Source organism: Leucoraja erinacea, chromosome 37 (genome assembly GCF_028641065.1).
Source record: "Leucoraja erinacea ecotype New England chromosome 37, Leri_hhj_1, whole genome shotgun sequence".
Classification (NCBI taxonomy): Eukaryota; Metazoa; Chordata; class Chondrichthyes; order Rajiformes; family Rajidae; genus Leucoraja; species Leucoraja erinaceus.
The window spans coordinates 3,947,100-3,963,707 of NC_073413.1; the positions used below are offsets into that span (position 1 = coordinate 3,947,100).

At 50.2% G+C, this 16,608-nt stretch overlaps 1 protein-coding gene across 1 annotated transcript in view; it reads right to left on the reverse strand.

Annotated features, from left to right (window-relative positions):
• Nucleotides 1–890: 890 nt before the first annotated feature.
• The window catches only part of LOC129713799 (neuronal pentraxin-2-like), a 35,171-nt gene continuing 19,453 nt past the window's right edge, over nt 891–16,608 (reverse strand). Inside the window, exons 2-5 of the mRNA XM_055663105.1 lie at nt 9,480–9,702; nt 3,913–4,157; nt 3,358–3,537; nt 891–2,501 (exon numbers count right to left, since the gene is read on the reverse strand). Of these exons, the coding sequence (XP_055519080.1) occupies nt 2,268–2,501; nt 3,358–3,537; nt 3,913–4,157; nt 9,480–9,702 (882 nt within the window). The 3' untranslated portion in view covers nt 891–2,267. The remainder of the gene's footprint in view (nt 2,502–3,357; nt 3,538–3,912; nt 4,158–9,479; nt 9,703–16,608) is intronic.

Genomic DNA, 16,608 nt, shown 5'->3' on the forward strand with positions numbered 1-16,608 from the left:
AAACACCGTCTAGACAGCACTCCCGTAGTCAGGGCCCAACCCAGCGATCCCCGAGCACTAACACCATCCTACACACTGGGAACAGCTTACAGTTTACAATCAACCTGTACATCTTTGGAATGTGGGAGGAAACCGGAGCACCCGGAGAAAAACTCACGGGGAGAGGGTACAAACTCTGTACAGATCGCACCCGTAGTCAGGATGGAACCCGGGTCTCTGGCGCTGTGAGGCAGCAACTCTACCGCTGCGCCCACTTTGATGGTGATCATTTGTGTTAATCGCCTCAATTGCCTGAGAGGTTTCTATGGTCACTGGGCTGCCTTAGGAGCCCATCTTACGGAGTTAGGCCTCAATGTTGTTGGATGGTGTCCATCATTTAGCATCAGATTCTACTTTAAAAACAGCTCTACACTGAAAAATCCCAGCTAGGCAGTGTTACTACAATGAGTTCATTTTTACACGTTTTTATACCTTTAGGCAACTGACAGGCTGACATGAGAATTAAAACGTCTTGCTTAAACACGGATGGATGGGTCTGGCAATCAGAGAATCATAGGCCCATGTGGCAGAAGGCTCCCCTTCTAGAGGGGCCCAGTGGGGCCTTGGCTGGCAGGTGGGAAGCTGGAGACCCAGCCGAGCCAGGCCCCCCGAAGGCTGGAGGGAGCCGCTGGTGACGGCAGGCGTGTGGAGTGGGCCGGTGGAAGAGAGAGCGCGCGCGGGCTATTGCCTCCAGCAAGATCGGCTGCAGGAGGCCCCCTTCCCCCCGGGTCACAGAGGCGAGGGTCGAGAGGGCGGGCGAGGAGAGGGACGTTGGTCGGTGGTGACGGAGTAGGCCCTGCAGCAGCCTGGGACTCGCCTGGATCGGGAGCTGCTCCAGGACTCACGCGTGATCTGCGCAGGAATAATTTTACTGTGCAGCGCACACCTCATTGAATGGATTATCAATTGAAGGGCAAGGTTAAAGGTTCAAGGTCAGAGGACGGAGGCCTAAATGAGGGGTCATTGTGAAATGGAGGACCCTTTGAACGGAAGAGATACAACTGATCTGATACGTGGCTAATTAAATCACAGTTTGGTTTAGTTTAGAAATACGGCATGGAAACAAGCCCTTCGGCCCATCGAATCCATGCTGGCCATGTTCAGCGTTTCAAGGGTGCTTTTATTGTCGTGTGGTGTGAAGTGCAAACGCACAGTGAGATTCTCTTCTTGGAAACAGTCCAGTAGAGTGTTGCCGTGCCCCTGAGCAAGTCTACTGAACCCCCATGTTCATCGACCGCCCATTCACGCCAGTTCTATGTTATTCCACTATCCCATCCACTCCCTACACATCAGGGCAATTTTACAGTCGGATTTATTAATTTGAAGACCCGGGAGTAAATTAGTTCTGGTTTGAGTTTTTTGAGATGCAGCGTGGAAACCCACTGAGTCCGTGCCGACCAGCGATCACCCCGCACACTAGTTCTATCCTACACACACTAGGGCCAATTAACCTACAAATCTGCACGTCTTTGGGGTGTGGGAGGAAACCGGGGCACCTGGAGAAAACCCACGCAGGTCCCGGGGACAACGTGCACAGGTCAGGATCGAACCCGGGTCTCTGGCGCTGTGAGATTGCCGGCTCTACCAGCTGTGCCGCCGAGTCGGGAGATCGCAAGGGGGCTGGAAAATTGACGTCGGTCCTGACAACCGTGGACTTTTGGCACCTCGGGAGAGCGTAAAAGAAGGAAGGAAATCTCTGGAGATGACAAAAGAATTCCCTGGCGTAAGATGGGGCAGTGAGAACCGTGATCCGGGCTCTGTGAGTTAGTGGCATGGGCGACACAAGCAGCGAGATTCATTCAAATATCATAAATACCAGAAGGAACATGTTTACAACCTGACGGGACACATTGGCACACATCAAGGTTTTGGTCACATCAAGGTTTTGAGTGAGAAAGCCTCAAGACCCACACGCTCTACACAAGCCCATTACTCCATGTATGAACAGCTATGTACACTGGGATGGTACATGGTGTGTGGCCAGGGCGTCATTACTCCAACCCAACACTCCGAGCCTTGGCTTCATCCTTTGGGAAAGGGGTATCGGGAATGGGTCAGTGTTGGAGAGAGAGGGGTGCCTGTGTCAGAGTGCTGGCTTTGGAGAAGCACGACTTTGGAGAGGCACCCGGGCCACAATGGAGACACAGTGAGGGGTGCCGAAGCCGGTCTGGGCCACATCCAGCCCGGCCAAGGCCAGGCCGGGGATGGGCGGGGGAGACCGGGTGACTCTAGTCCTCCTTGGAGACAGTACTCGTTCCGCACCTCTGGAAAGGCCACTTGCTCGCACCGCCGAACAGGTCAATGCCGCCGCCCTCCCACGACAGGACGTTGCCCACCGCCACCGAGGAACAGTTGGCGATGCTGCGGATCTCGGCCGCTGTCAGGATCCGGTCCCACAGGTTGAAGTCGGCCAGCTCGCCTACGAAGGCCTGAGCGGCATCGTACCTCCCCCCCGCTGTGTCCTGTATGGGGAAAGAACAGGGGGATGGGGGAACAGATGAATGAATGAATGAATGAATGAATGATGAATGCATGAATGTATGGATGAATGAATGAATGAGTGAGTGAATGAATGAGTGAATGAATGAATGAATGGATGAATGAATGAATGAATGATTGATTGAGTGAATGAATGATTGAATGAGTGAGTGAATGAATGAATGAGTGAATGCCTGAATGAATGAATGAATGCATGATTGATGAATGATGAATGAATGAATGAATGAATGAATGAATGACTGGATGATGAATGAATGATGATTGAATGAATGAATGATGAGTGAATGAATGAATGAATGAGTGATGAATGAATGATTGAGTGATTGAATGAGTGAATGAGTGAATGAGTGAATGAGTGAATGAATGAATGAAGTGAATGAGTGAATGAATGAATGAATGAATGATGAGTGAATGAATGAATGAATGATAATGAATAATGAGTGACTGAATGCATGAATTAATGAATATATGATTGAATCAATGAGTGAGTGAATGAATGAATGATGAATGAATGAGTGAATGATTGAATATGAATTAATGAATGAGTGAATGAGTGAATGAATTAAGGCATGAATGAATGAGTGAGTGAATTAATGCATGAATGAATGAATGAGTGAATGAGTGAATTGAAAGAAGGGATGGAAACGGGAGAGGAGGGTGGTGGGACGGATTGTGTAGGAAGGAACTGCAGACGCTGGTTCAAACCAAAGATGGACACAAAAAGCTGGAGTAGCTCAGTGGGACGGGCAGCATCTCTGGAGATGAGGAATGGGGGACCCTTCGTCAGACTGCGGGACGGATGACTTCCTCAGTACATACCTGCTCTTGGCCAAGGACCAGGGTCCCACCTGGTTTGATCGGGTGCCAAGGTGCCAGGTTGTCTCCTGACCCCTGCCTCATACCGTCCTGGTAAGCCTCCCACTCACCATCCCTGGTGGTCCAGGTAATACCCACATGATGCCACTGCCCGTCGTTGATCCTCAAGGGCAGCCGAGCAACCTGCAACATCAAAGCCATCAAACGTCACCATGGCTCCCCTCGTGTCCAGCGCAGAGGCCGGTGACAGCAGTAGCTTCACGCTTTAGAGATACAGCGCAGGAAACAGGCCCTTGCACATAAAGTGCAGTGAAATGAATTTGCCAGCAGGGATACAATGAAAAAAAGAACACACAATACACTAAAAATGTACACAAACATCCACCACAGCATTCATCACTGGGTGGAAGGCACAAAGATTGGCCAGTCCTCCTCCATTTCCCCCCGTGGTCGGGCCATGTTTGTGATTGTTTGCTGTGTGAATATTAATGTGAATGGATGGAAATAAATTTTAATTACAATGACTAAAATAACCTTTGCAAAACACTGAGTACTCACTTTGTCGTTGATCAGTAGTTCGGCTGGTTTCCGCCCCAACTCCAGAAAGACAATCTCATTTGCTTGTCCAGGCACAGCATAGGAGAAGGGGGTCCCAACGCCAGCGGTGGTCTTAGACTTGAGCCACACACAGACAGTCAGCGTGTACAGTTCCGGCAGGCTCCTCTTCATCCGGGCGTACATGTAGTTCGTCCGTGCCGGCAGTGAGATTTTATAGCTTTCCTGCAACCTATAGGCAGCCGTTTCTGTCGGGAAGAAGTCAAACATCTGGTTTTAGTCTCAGTTTGTGTTTCCTTTCACAGAGGTACAGCGCGGAAACAGGCCCTTCGGCCCACCGAGTCCGCGCCGACCAGTGATCCCCACATACACTAATGCCCCTGTCCCACTTAGGAAACCTGAACGGAAACCTCTGGGGACTTTGCGCCCCACCCAAGGTTTCCGTGCGGTTCCCGGAGGTTGCAGGTGGTTGCCAGAGGTTGCAGGTAGTGGAAGCAGGTTAGAGAGACTGACGGGGGCATTTAGCCCCCGTCCCACTTAGGAGACCTAAGCAGCAACCTCTGGTGACCTTGCCCACAAAAAAAAAAATCAAGGTCGAGGTGACCTGCAACCTCCCACGCACATGTTGAAAACCTTCCTCGACTATGAAGGAAACTATGAAGCTTCGACTAGACCTGCGACTCAAAAATGATCGATTTTAAAAAGGGCAACTTAGTTTTAGTCGAGGCCGGTTTTAATCACGCTGAAAAAATATCAGCAACCTCGATGAAGCCTCGAAACCACTTTTGTCCATTAGGGAGAGTGAGCAAAACCTCCGGTGATCTCATGGAAACCTTGGGTGGTGGGCAAGGTCACCAGAGGTTGCTGTTTAGGTCTCCTAAGTGGGACACTATCCTACACGCACTAGGGCCAATTTACGCTTATACCAAGCCAATTAACCTGCAAACCTGCACGTCTTGCTGCATCAAGTAGGAATTTCATTGTCCTCTCTGGGACATATGGCAATAAAACACTCTTGACTCTTTGGAGAGTGTGGGAGGAAACCGATGATCTCGGAGAAAATCCACGCAGGTCACGGGGAGAACGTACACACTCCGTACAGACAGCGCCCGTAGTCGGGATCGAACCCGGGTCTCCGGCGCTGCAAGTGCTGTAAGGCAGCAACTCTACCGCTGCGCCACCGTGCCACCCGGAATTTGACAATGATAAAGGGCCTGTCCCACCAGCACGCGACTGCATGCGGCAGGCGCGACCAAACCAGAAGCGGGGGCCGCGCAGAGGTCGAGTGATCCCGTACGAGTTGACGTGAAGTTCGAGCGAAGTCCGCGGGAAGTTCGCGCTAGGCTAGACGCTGCGTACGGCGTCGAGACGCTGCGTACGGCCTCAATGCGGCAGGTCGTTGCCGCGTGGAATTTTTGAACACGGTCAGTTTTTCGGAGCCCCGTGCGATGTCGGGACCAGCTCCGCACAACTCCATATGGCTCCGGCGATCGAAGTGGGACCGGCCCCGCGAGGCCGTACTGCTCAAGCGACCACGTTAGGTCGAGCTTGCCGCATGGAGTCGCATGCTCGTGGGACAGGCTGGGACCCTTAAGTAAGAAGCTCACTCATCAGAAGAGTAGGCTACAGTCTGTTTAACCCGAGAGGTCACATACTGGGGCAGCATGAAGGGGAAATGGTCAACATAGAATGTTTTGATGGTAATAAATAGATAGCATCAGAGTCATAGAGTGGATACAGGCCCTTCGGCCCTACTCGCCCACACCGGCCAGCATGTCCCAGCTACACTCGTCCCACCTGCCCACATTTGGTCCATATCCCTCCAAACCTGTCCTATCCATGCACCTGTCTAACTGTTTCTGAAATTTTGGGGTAGTCCCAGCCTCAGATAGTCCCTGCCTCCGGCAGCTTGTTCACCACACCCTGGCGTGAGAAATGACTTCTCTGAAGGTACGTTCTTTTATTCTGACACTCATTTCTCTAGCCTCAGACGTCCTTAGAAGGGGCATGTTGGTCAGCGTGGACTAGGTGGGCTGAAGGGCCTATTTCCGTGCTGTATGACACAATGACTGTGACTCCCTCTATATATATAGACCACATTGTTTGTTTCCAAATTGGCTGCCAAGCCTGAATATTAAGTTTGTATTGAAAGCCGCCCACGTCCATTTCAATGCCATCGTTCCATCTCTCTCATCTAAAAAAAAACCCTTTCTATTCTTTTCTGCCAAGTTGGGTGACCTCACATTTCCCCACATTATATCCCATCTGCAATGTTCAGGTGATTTCTTTAGCCTGCCTGTATTTTCCTCGGGATTCTCTGCATCCTCCTCTCTCAGCGCAAGGATGCAACGCTGAGGCTCCATTACGCCATAACTCGTGAGCAATTTCCGGGGAACTCTGAGGATGGATGTGCTGGCTCCGGAGAGGAGGTTTACGCAAATGATCCCATGAAATGAGTGGCCTCAGGCAGCGCGACCGACCTTTGCAGCGGCCTCTGCAGTCCGTCTGGCTTTTATTATTTTAGAAACATAGAAACATAGAAAATAGGTGCAGGAGTAGAGGCCACTCGGCCCTTCGAGCCTGCACCGCCATTCAATATGATCATGGCTGATCATCCAACTCAGTATCCCATCCCTGCCCTCTCCATACCCCCTGATCCCTTTAGCCACGAGGGCCACATCTAACTCCCTCTTAAATATAGCCAATGAACTGTGGCCTCAACTACCTTCTGTGGCAGAGAATTCCACAGATTCACCACTCTCTGTGTAAAAAATGATTTTCTCATCTCGGTCCTAAAAGATTTCCCCCTTATCCTTAAACTGTGACCCCTATTTGTGGCCCGTTGAGTGTATAGTTTGTAGTGGTTTATATATTGTTTTTAACTGTGTATATGTGTGGGGGGGGGAAGTTTTAAATCTCTTCCCTGTACGGGGGACGTGACCTTTTCCCTGTCGGGTCTCCGTTGTCGTTGGGGCCTAGCACCGTGGAGCGGCCTCCAACTGGAACGACCTGGGGGCTCCAGTCGCGGAGCCTGCGGACCTGACATCGCGGAGCTGGCCGTCTTCAGGGCGTGGAGAGCTGTGGTGGTGCCCAGCTGTGACCCGACTCCGGAGCTTCGGAGGCTCCGGCCACAGGCCCGGTGGACGGTGACATCGGGAGCTTGCGGGTCCCTGGTGGGAGACCGCTTTTTGGAGCTCCCGGCAACGGCAAATTCTCCCGCCCAAATTGCGGGGTTGAAAACGACCCGGAGTCTTACATCGCCCGGCGCGGCTTTAACGGCTGCGGGACTTACCATCACCCGCCAGGGGCTTTGACATTGGGAGAAGAATGGAAAACGGGAGAGACAAGACTTTGCCTTCCATCACAGCGAGGAGGAGATTCACTGTGGTGGATGTTTGTGTAAATTGTGTTAATTGTGTGTCTTGTTTTTTTTTTTCTTCTTGTACGACTGCAGAAACCAAATTTCGTTTAAACTTCATTTGAGGTTGAAATGACAATAAACGGCATTGCATTGTATTGTATTGATGAGTCTTTGTCCCCACTGGGCCTGTACTCACTGGGGTTTACAAGGACGAGAGGGGACCTCATTGAAACTTATCGAATAGTGAACGAGTGGGAGAGTCTAGGACTAGAGGCCACAGCCTCAGAATTAAAGTACGTTCCCTTAAGAAGGAGATGAGGAGGAATTTCTTTAGTCAGAGGATGAAGAACCTGTGGAATTCTTTGCTGTGGAGGCCAAGTCTGTAGACATTTTTAAAGGCAGAGGTAGATGGATTCTTGATTAGTGCGGGTGTCAGGGGTTATGGGGAGAAAGCAGTAGAATGGGGTTAGGAGGGAGAGATAGATCAGCCACGATTGAATGGCGGAGTAGAATGGATTGAATGGCAGAGTAGACTGGATGGGCCGAATGGCCTAATTCGGTTCCTATCACTTATAACCTTATGGCCACACTGCCACCCAGCTGGTATCAGCTGAACCTTGGATCACTTAGTCCTGGCAAACATTGGGAATGGCTGGGGCTCCTGACGTCAACTCCTGACCTATGTCCCAGTCCCTCTACTTCCCCTCCATGAACTAATCCGCAATATTCAGTGAGGAAACAGGCGCATCGGCCCAACTTGCCCACACCGGCCATCATGCCCCATCTACACTAGCCCCACCTGCCTACGTTTGGCCCACATCCCCCTAAACCTATCCTATCCATATACCTGTCCAAATGTTTCTTAGACGTTGCGATAGTCTCAGCCTCAACTACCCCCTCCGGCAGCTCGTTCCATACACCCACCACCCACTGTGTAAATAAGTTACCCCTCAGGTTCCTATTAAATCTTTCCCCCCTCACCCTAAACCTATGCCCTCTGGTTCTCGATTCCACTACTCTGGACAAAAGACTCTGTGTGTTTATCCCCGATCTATTCCTCATATGATTTTGTACACCTCTATAAGACCACCCCGATCCTCCTGCGCTCCAAGGAATAGAGTCCTAGCCTGCTCAACCTCTCCCTGTAGCTCAGGCCCTCAAGTCCTGGCAACATAGAAACATAGAAACATAGAAATTAGGTGCAGGAGTAGGCCATTCGACCCTTCGAGCCTGCACCGCCATTCAATATGATCATGGCTGATCATCCAACTCAGTATCCCGTACCTGCCTTCTCTCCATACCCTCTGATCCCCTTTGCCACAAGGGCCACATCTAACTCCCTCTTAAATATAGCCAATGAACTGTGGCCTCGACTATCCTCTGTGGCAGAGAGTTCCAGAGATTCACCACTCTCTGTGTGAAAAAAGTTCTTCTCATCTCGGTTTTAAAGGATTTCCCCCTAATCCTTAAGCTGTGACCCCTTGTCCTGGAACATCCTCGTAAAATATTCTCTGCACCCTTTCCTATTGATGTATCTGTTCAAATATCTTTTAAATAACGATGGACCTGCCTCTGTTACTGATGTTAAAATAGCTTCATGAATCCAATGTTTAGATTAGTTTAGTTTAGAGATACAGCATGGGAACAGCCCCTTCGTCCCATTGAGTCCGAGCCAACCAGCGATCCCTGCACATTGAAACATATAAGATTGTTAAGGGTCTGAAGAAGGGTTTTCGACCCGAAACGTTGCCTATTTCTTTCGCTCGATAGATGCTGGTGCACCCGCTGAGTTTCTCCAGCATTTTTGTGTACCTAAGATTATTAAGGGTTTGGACATGCTAGAGGCAGGAAACATGTTCCCGATGTTGGGGGAGTCCAGAACCAGGGGCCACACAGTTTAAGAATAAGGGGTAAGCCATTTAGAATGGAGATGAGGAAACATTTTTTCTCACAGAGAGTTGTGAGTCTGTGGAATTCTCTGCCTCAGAGGGCGGTGGAGGCCGGTTCTCTGGATGCTTTCAAGAGAGAGCTAGATAGGGCTCTTAAAGATAGTGGAGTCAGGGGATATGGGGAGAAGGCAGGAACGGGGTACTGATTGGGGATGATCAGCCGTGATCACATTGAATGGCGGTGCTGGCTCGAAGGGCCGAATGGCCTGTTATTGTAGGAGGCAAACGAAACAGGTGTGACAGGTGTACCGCCAGCCTACCTTTCTCCAGGTGATCGATGCGTTGCTGAAGAGCTTCGAGCTGCTCCTCCACGCGATGTCTCTGGCGGTTGTTCTTGTTCTGCAGTAAGGCACGTTCTCTCTCCAGCTCGGACAGCTTGGACAGCAGTTGTCCCTCCAGCTCCTCAATCTTCAGGTAGAAGTGATCCTGGGGCGATCCCGACAGCGTGATGGAGGAAGCATTACCACGAGACACCAACTCCCCCTGGTCCACATGAGAGAGAGGGAGAAAGAGAGAGAGAGAGAGAGAGAGCAGAGAGCGAGTGAGAGAGAGAGAGAGAGAGAGAGAGAGAGAGAGAGACGAGAGAGAGGGGAGAGAGAGAGAGAGAGTGTGTGAGAGAGAGAGAGAGATAGAGGGAGAGAGAGAGAGAGAGAGAGAGGGAGAGAAAGGGGGACGTGAGAGGGACATAGACGTGCACAGACAGAGAGGGAGATAGAGAGGGAGAGAGAGGAAAGAAAGAGTGGGAGGGAGAGGAGAAAAACACACAGCGAGAGAGAGAGAGAGAGGGGGAGAAAGAGAAATAAGGGGCGAGAGAGGAGAGAGAGAGAGAGGGGAGAGAGAGAGAGAGAGAGAGAGAGAGAGAGAGTGTGAGAGAGAGAGAGAGAGAGAGAGAGAGAGAGAGAGAGAGAGAGAGAGAGAGAGAGAGAGAGAGAGAGAGAGAGAGAGAGAGAGAGAGAGAGAGAGAGAGAGAGAGAGAGAGAGAGAGGGAGAGAGAGAGAGAGAGAGAGAGAGAGAGAGAGAGAGAGAGAGAGAGAGAGAGAGAGAGAGAGAGAGAGAGAGAGAGAGAGAGAGAGAGAGAGAGAGAGGGAGAGAGGGAGAGAGAGAGAGAGAGAGAGAGAGAGAGAGAGAGAGAGAGAGAGGTCGAGAGAGAGAGAGAGGAGAGAGAGAGAGAGAGAGAGAGAGAGAGAGAGAGAGAGAGAGAGAGAGAGAGAGAGAGAGAGAGAGAGAGAGAGAGAGAGGAGAGAGAGAGAGAGAGAGAGAGAGAGAGAGAGAGAGAGAGAGAATGAGAGAGTGAGAGGGAGAGAAAGATCACAGCACATTATAAACAGACATAAAACATGCTTACTTTGAAAGTTCTTAAGCTCATAATGTTATAGGAGCAGATTGAAGAATCAATGATTCAATGATACTTGTGTGGGAAAGAACTGCAGATGCTGGTTTAAACCTACCATCGACACAAAATGCTGGAGTAACTCAGCGGGACAGGCAGCATCTCTGGAGAGACGGAATGGGTGACGTTTTGGGTCGAGACCCTTCCTCAGCCCGATCCTTTATTGTCACATGTAGCGAGGTAAAGTGAAATGCTTTGTTTTGCAAACAACCAACAAAGTTACAAAAGTTTGCCGAACAATCCTATCTACGTGTCGGACCCCTTCTTCAGTCTTATGAAGGGTCTCGAAGGAGTCACAGAGTTCTGAAAAAAGGCTCTCGACCCAAAACGTCACCTAATCCTTTTTCTCCAGAGATGCAGCCTGGCACGCTGAGTTACTCCAGCATTTTCTTGGTAAGACGGCATCTGCGGTTAGATAGACACAAGAGACAGCAGTAACTCAGCGGGACAGGCAGCACCTCTGGAGAGAAGGAATGGGTGCCATCAGTCTGAAGAAGGGCACCTAGTTTTTAGTTCTAGTCACAGTTGAAGGATAAGAGGGAAGTCTTTTAGGACCGAGATGAGAAAAACATTTTTCACATAGAGAGTGGTGAATCTGTGGAATTCTCTGCCACAGAAGGTAGTTGAGGCCACAGTTCCTTGGCTATATTTAAGAGGGAGTTAGATGTGGCCCTTGTGGCTAAAGGGATCAGGGGGTATGGAGAGAAGGCAGGTACAGGATACTGAGTTGGATGATCAGCCATGATCATATTGAATGGCAATGCAGGCTCGAAGGGCCGAATGGCCTCTACTCCTGCACCTATTTTCTATGTTTCTATGTTTCTATGACCCGAAACGTCACTCATTCCTTCTCTCCAGAGATGCTGCCTGTCCTGCTGCTTTATGCCCCTGTCCCACTTAGGAAGCCTGAACGGAAACCTCTGGAGACTTTGCACCCCACCCAAGGTTTCCGTGCGGTTCCCGGAGGTTGCAGGTGGTTGCCGGAGGTTGCAGGTAGTGGAAGCTGGTAGGGAGACTGACAAAAACCCTCCGGGAACCGCACGGAAACCTTGGGCGGGGCGCAAAGTCTCCAGAGGTTTCCGTTCAGGTGTCCTAAGTGGGACAGGGGCATTACTCCAGCATTTTGTGTCTGTCTTCGGTTTAAACCAGCATCTGCAGTTCCCTCCTACACATGGATAAGTGATGTTTCGGGTTGGAACAACTGCTTCAGACTGTGTCTTGAAGTGGTTTATGTGTTGGCTCCTTGGTTCTGTGCCTGCCAGCCCCCCCCTGCAGCGGGGAGGTGAGTAATGGTGACGCAAATCTCTAACAGTGGGGAACATTGGGCAAATTGTCCCTAGCCTGTGCAGGATAGCGTTTTTTCAGCAACTGCCGGCAAACTTGTCCTTCATCCGTTTGTAAGCCAGAGGCGCAGAGTTAGGCCATTCGGCCCATCAAATCCTCTCGGCCATTCAATGATGGCTGATCTATCTTTCCCTCCTATAACCCCATTCCCCTGCCTTCTCCCCTTCACCCCTGGTACTCCTATTGGTTCTTCATCCACGCCATCTCTCCGCTACATTCTAAACCACTACGGTGGCACAGCGGTAGAGTTGCTGCCTCACAGCGCCGGAGACCCGAATTCGATCCTGACTGCGGGCGCTGTCTGCACGGAGTTTGCACGTTCACCCCGTGGCCACATACATTTTCTCAGAGATCTTCGGTTTCCTCCCGCACTCCAAAGTCGTGCAGGTTTGTAGGTTAATTGGCTTGGTATAAATATAAATTGTCCCTAGCCTGTGCAGGATAGCGTTTTTTCAGCAACTGCCGGCATCATTGACCGACGTATCAGGTCACCGAAATATACGTGGCGTGATGACGTATTTACGCGGTGGTTTATCAAGAGGCGCAACATTTTTTTCGTCGCCGCTGGGTTTTGAAATGTTCAAAATCTTTTGCCGACCCTGATATGTGTCCGGCAGTCGGCGAAAAATTCAGCAAGTGGGACAGGCCCTTTATAGTGTGCAGGGGTCGCTGGTCCACACCGACTCGGTGGGCTGATAGGCCTGTTTCCACACTGTATCTTTAAACTGAACTAATCTAAACTAAATTAGTCCGAAGAAGGGCTAATTTGGACTACGCAGTTGCAGCATGGGACCCATACACAAATAAATACATTCCTTCCATCGAACGTGTCCAAAGACAGGCAGCTCGATTTGTTACTAACACCTATGAGAGAGAAGCGAGTGTCACCAAACTTCTGAATTCTCTGGGGTGGAACCCTCTCCGAGACAGACACACGTGAAGCTCACCGTTTGACCTGTTTTTACAAAATGTTAAATGGTCAGCTCGACATCGACTACAAGACCTACACCAAACCCAAACCAATTAGGAGCAGACGAGGGCATCCGATCCAATTTGTGATCCCAGCTACAAAGACAGATGTGTACAGCAATTCGTTCTTCCCCCGCACAATTAAAGCATGGAATAATCTCCACCCAACTATAGTTACCCAACCAGATGCAACTAGATTTAAAGTAGCTCTTTCTTCCCAATAACCCTTTCTGGCTTAAGCCCTCCCTCCACCACCTCCAGTTTAAATTCCACTTGGAATATTTTGGAGGACCAAGAACCATGGGTATCGACCCAAGACGTCACCCGCTCCTTCCCTCCAGAGATGCTGCCTGTCCCGCTGAGTTACTCCAGCATTTTGCATCTATTTTCGGTTTAAACCAGCATCTGCAGTTACCTTCCTACACATGGTGTTGTGTTTAAACCCGATCGGGACGGGACCAGGGACTGTTGTCTCGTTTAATTTGGTCTGCCACACACTGTAGTGTCAGGGTGGGTTTGACACCAGCCTCGTTCTAGGCATCTGCTTGACTCACAAACAAGGAAGCACAGCAGATGGGCTCTGTGGCAATATGTGAGCAGAGTCACAGTCTCACTCGCTCGCTGTGAATCCATCTGCTCCCAGCATCAGCTTGACTGCAGATCGGCAGCAAGTCACTGGAACAACACTGCGGGTCACACGCCTCTGACAGCCTCAGCGAAGTTTCACTCAGCGAAGTTTCTTTCAAAATTTCCCTTTAAAATGTCCCTTTGTATAGGGCTCTGGTGAGACAACATCTGGAGTATTGTATACAGTTTTGGTCTTCTAATTTGAGGAGGGACATCCTTGTGATTGAGGCAGTGCAGCGAAGGTTCACCAGATTGATCCCTGGGATGGCGGGACTGTCATATGTGAGGAAAGATTGAAAAGACTAGGCTTGTATTCACTGGAGTTTAGAAGGATGAGAGGGATTCTTATAGAAACATATAAAATTATAAAAGGACTGGACAAGCTAGATGCAGGAAAAATGTTCCCAATGTTGGGGCGAGTCCAGAACCAGGGGCCACAGTCTTGGAATAAAGGGGAGGCCATTTAAGACTGAGGTGAGAAAAAACGTTTTCACCCAGAGAGTTGTGAATTTATGGAATTCCCTGCCACAGAGGGCAGTGGAGGCCAAGTCACTGGATGGATTTAACAGAGAGTTAGATAGAGCTCTAGGGGCTAGTGGAGTCAAGGGATATGGGGAGAAGGCAGGCACGGGTTATTGATTGGGGACGATCAGCCATGATCACAATGAATGGCGGTGCTGGCTCGAAGGGCTGAATGGCCTCCTCCTGCATCTATTTTCTATGTTTCGAAAATAGTGGGAGAATCTAGGACCACGGTGGTGCAGAGGTGGAAATGCAGCCTCACAGTGCTTACAGCGGCAGAGACCCGGGTCTGATCCCGGCTGCAGCTGCATGTCTGTGTGGAGTTTGCACGTTCTCCCCGTGCCCTGCGTGGGGTTTCTCAGAGAACTTCGGCTTCCTCTCACACTCTAAAGACGTGCAGGTTTGCAGGTTAATTGGCTTTCTATGAATGTAAATTGTCCCTCAGTGTGCGGGGATCGCTGGTCGGCACGGACTCGGTGGGCCGAAGGGCCTGTTTCCGCGCTGTATCTCTAAACTGAACTAAACAGAGGGCACAGCCTCAGAATAAAACGACGGGGCTTTAGAAAAGAGATGAGGAGGAATATCATTAGTCAGAGGGTGGTGAATCTGTGGAATTCATTGCCACAGACACAGTGGAGGCCAAGTCAATGGATATTTTTTAAGGCTGAGGTTAACAGATTCTTGATTAGTGCGGGTGTCAGGTGTTATGGAGAGAAGGCAGGAGAATGAGATAGATCAGCCATGATTGAATGGTGGAGTAAACTAGAGATACTACATTGACACAGGCCCTTCGGCCCATCAAGCCCAGCGAGCACCCGTATCCTAGCACTATCTTACACACGAGCGACAATTATACAATTTTACCGAATTTAACAATTCACCGGCGAACCTGCACGTCTATGGAGCATGGGAGGAAACCGGAGCACCCGGAGAAAACCCACGCAGGTCACGGGGAGATGGTACAAACTCCGTACAGACAGCACCCGTAGTCAGGATCGAACCTGCGTCTTTGGCGCTGTGAGGCAGCAAATCCACCGCTGCGCCACCGTGCCGCCCTTTTGTCTTCTCGTATCGGCTTTGGATGTCTGAGCCGATTGTTTTGGGACTGGGACCCCTAATTCCAGACATCCAGCCATGGAGCGGCACGGTGGCGCAGTCTCACCGCGCCAGAGACCCGGGTTTGATCCCGATCACTCCCGGCCCTTGTGCCCTTGTGCCCATGTTAAAACTTGTATGTTGCTTCTCACTCTTCCTACCAAAACTGGGTCTGTAGAAGGGGCTACACCCGAAACGTCACCCATCCCTTCTCTCCGGAGACGCTGCCTGTCCCGCTGAGTTACTCCAGCATTTTGTGTCTATCTTCAGTTTGAACCAGCATCTGCTGTTCCTTCCTACACTTTTTTCTCCAACTCCTCCAATGGACTTTCATAGCAAAATGATTTGAGTATAGGAGCAGGGAGGTTCTACCGCAGTTGTACAGGGTCTTGGTGAGACCACACCTGGAGTATTGCGTACAGTTTTGGTCTCCTAATCTGAGGAAAGACATTCTTGCCATTGAGGGAGTACAGAGAAGGTTCACCAGACTGATTCCTGGGATGTCAGGACTTTCATATGAAGAAAGACTGGATAGACTCGGCTTGTACTCGCTAGAATTTAGAAGATTGAGGGGGGATCTTATAGAAACTTACAAAATTCTTAAGGGATTGGACAGGCTAGATGCAGGAAGATTGTTCCCGATGTTGGGGAAGTCCAGAACAAGGGGTCACAGTTTAAGGATAAGGGGGAAATCTTTTAGGACCGAGATGAGAAAAACATTTTTCAACAGAGAGTGGTGAATCTGTGGAATTCTCTGCCACTGAAGGTAGTTGAGGCCACAGTTCATTGGCTGTATTTAAGAGGGAGTTAAATGTGGCCCTTGTGGCTAAAGGGATCAGGGGGTATGGAGAGAAGGCAGGGATGGGATACTGAGTTGGATGATCAGCCATGATCATATTGAATGGCGGTGCAGGCTTGAAGGGCACAATGGCCTACTCCTGCACCTATTTTCTATGTTTCTATGCTTCTATGACAAAAGCTAGTCCTCCATGGACATACGCTAGTCTCATCTGGCGGGGCAGGGTGGTGCAGCAGTAGAGCTGCAACTTTAAGGGCCTGTCCCACTTACGTGATTTGTTTCGGCGACTGCCATAGTCGCTGCAGATCGCCAAAAATGTTCGCCCTGTTGAAAATCCAACGGCGACCAGAAAAAGGTACGACTCTTTGGGTTTGACTACTCACGACCACACAGGAGTCACGTGTGCGACATGTCGCAGGGTGTCTCCTGTTTGGTGGTGAGTAGTCGCCCAACATGTTGAAAATTTTCGGAGACCTGCTGCGGCTGTGGCGGGTGCCGGCAAGTTGCCGAACATGTCGCGTAAGTGGGACAGGGCACTTTACAGCGGAACAGTCCCGGGGGTTCCTGGGTTTAAACCAGCATCTGCAGTTCCCTCCCAGACACGCATCACTTTGTAGGACTATTCATCGCTAATGTGCATCTG